The sequence below is a fragment of the Hippopotamus amphibius genome, chromosome 17 (genome assembly GCF_030028045.1).
Source record: "Hippopotamus amphibius kiboko isolate mHipAmp2 chromosome 17, mHipAmp2.hap2, whole genome shotgun sequence".
Classification (NCBI taxonomy): domain Eukaryota; kingdom Metazoa; phylum Chordata; class Mammalia; order Artiodactyla; family Hippopotamidae; genus Hippopotamus; species Hippopotamus amphibius.
The window spans coordinates 56,055,517-56,056,707 of record NC_080202.1 but is presented as its reverse complement, the minus strand read 5'-3'; the positions used below and the strand labels follow the sequence as shown (position 1 = coordinate 56,056,707).

General features: G+C 72.1%; 1 protein-coding gene across 8 annotated transcripts in view; it reads right to left on the bottom strand.

The window, feature by feature from the left end:
• SRSF2 (serine and arginine rich splicing factor 2) overlaps positions 1–1,177 on the bottom strand; it is a 3,201-nt gene extending 2,024 nt beyond the window's left edge. For 4 of the 8 annotated variants that reach the window (XR_009050074.1, XR_009050075.1, XR_009050077.1 and 1 more), the window contains exons 1-2: positions 595–1,177; positions 1–361 (exon numbers count right to left, since the gene is read on the bottom strand). The exon at positions 1–361 is cut by the window's left edge. Coding sequence is in view for 3 of the 8 variants with exons in the window: in XM_057716849.1 (XP_057572832.1) it covers positions 58–361; positions 595–956 (666 nt within the window). In the remaining 5 variants the exon portion in view is untranslated. The remainder of the gene's footprint in view (positions 362–594) is intronic. The other 4 variants (XR_009050076.1, XM_057716851.1, XR_009050078.1 and 1 more) reach the window with 2 other exon arrangements.
• Between the last annotated feature and the right edge of the window lie 14 nt (positions 1,178–1,191).

The following is a 1,191-nucleotide window of genomic DNA, read 5'->3' as shown; positions in this document are numbered from 1 at the left end:
ACCCCATTTCTGAATGCGGGCCATGAGTCTCGGAGCCCCGCAGGCATTACCATTTGCTTAAGAGGACACCGCTCCTTCCTCTTCTGGAGACTTGGGAGGACTCTTGGATCGCGACCTGGACTTGGACTCCCTCTTGGACACGGGGGGAGGACTCCTGGACCTAGACCTGGACCTGGACCGCGAACGAGACCTGGAGACCGACGAGGACTTGGACTTGGACCTTCGCGCCGACCTGGACTTGGAGGTGGACCGCGATCTTGAGCGAGTGCGGGACCGAGACTTAGAGCGGCTGTAGCGAGATCGGCTCCGGGACCTGGACCGGCTCCGGCTCCGGGAGCGGCTGCGGCGACGCCGCCTCGGGCTGCGGGCAGGCACGGCGGCGCGTCAGGGTTCGGCCGCCCCGCCCGCCCAGGCCGCCATTATCTCGCCGCCAGACGCCCAGACGCCATTTCCCTGGTCGCGCGCGCCCGCGGCCCCCGCCCTCCCGCTCCCCGCCGGCCGCCGGCTCGGCCGGGCCGCCAGCACGTGTCCCCGCGGGCCTTTGTGAGTGCCCCGCGCCCGCCCGGGGCCCCGGCCGCGACGCCGCCCGCTCACCTGCGGCTCCGACGTCCGTAGCCGCCGCCCCCGTACCGGCGGGGCGGGGGTCCCCGGCGGCTGTGGTGCGAGTCCGGGGGGCGGCCGTAGCGCGCCATCTGCACCCGCAGCTCGCGGCCGTCCAGCACGGCCCCGTCCATGGCGTCCATGGCGTCCTCGGCGTCGCGCTTGTCGTGGAAGCGGACGAAGGCGAAGCCGCGGGACTCCTTGGTGTAGCGGTCCCGCGGGATGTACACGTCGCCGACGCGCCCGTACTTCTCGAACACGCGCCTCAGCGTGTCCGGCGAAGTGCGGTAGGTCAGGTTGTCCACCTTGAGGGAGGTCATGCCCTCCACATCGGGAGGCGGGCGGCCGTAACTCATGGCTCTGGAGAGGCGGGCCGGGGCCCGCTACTGCGCGCCCACGAACGAACGCCCCGGGGGGCCCGCGCGCTCGGCTGCGGCGGCGGTTTCCTCAGACTAGCTCGGCTCGACGCCGCGCCTCTCCCCCGGCGGTTGGCGTCCGCGTGGAGACGTTTGGAAAGGCCGCACGCGGACTACCGCGGAAGAGCTCCACCCCACACTCCACCAGAGAAGCAACTGGGCCGACCACCCGCTC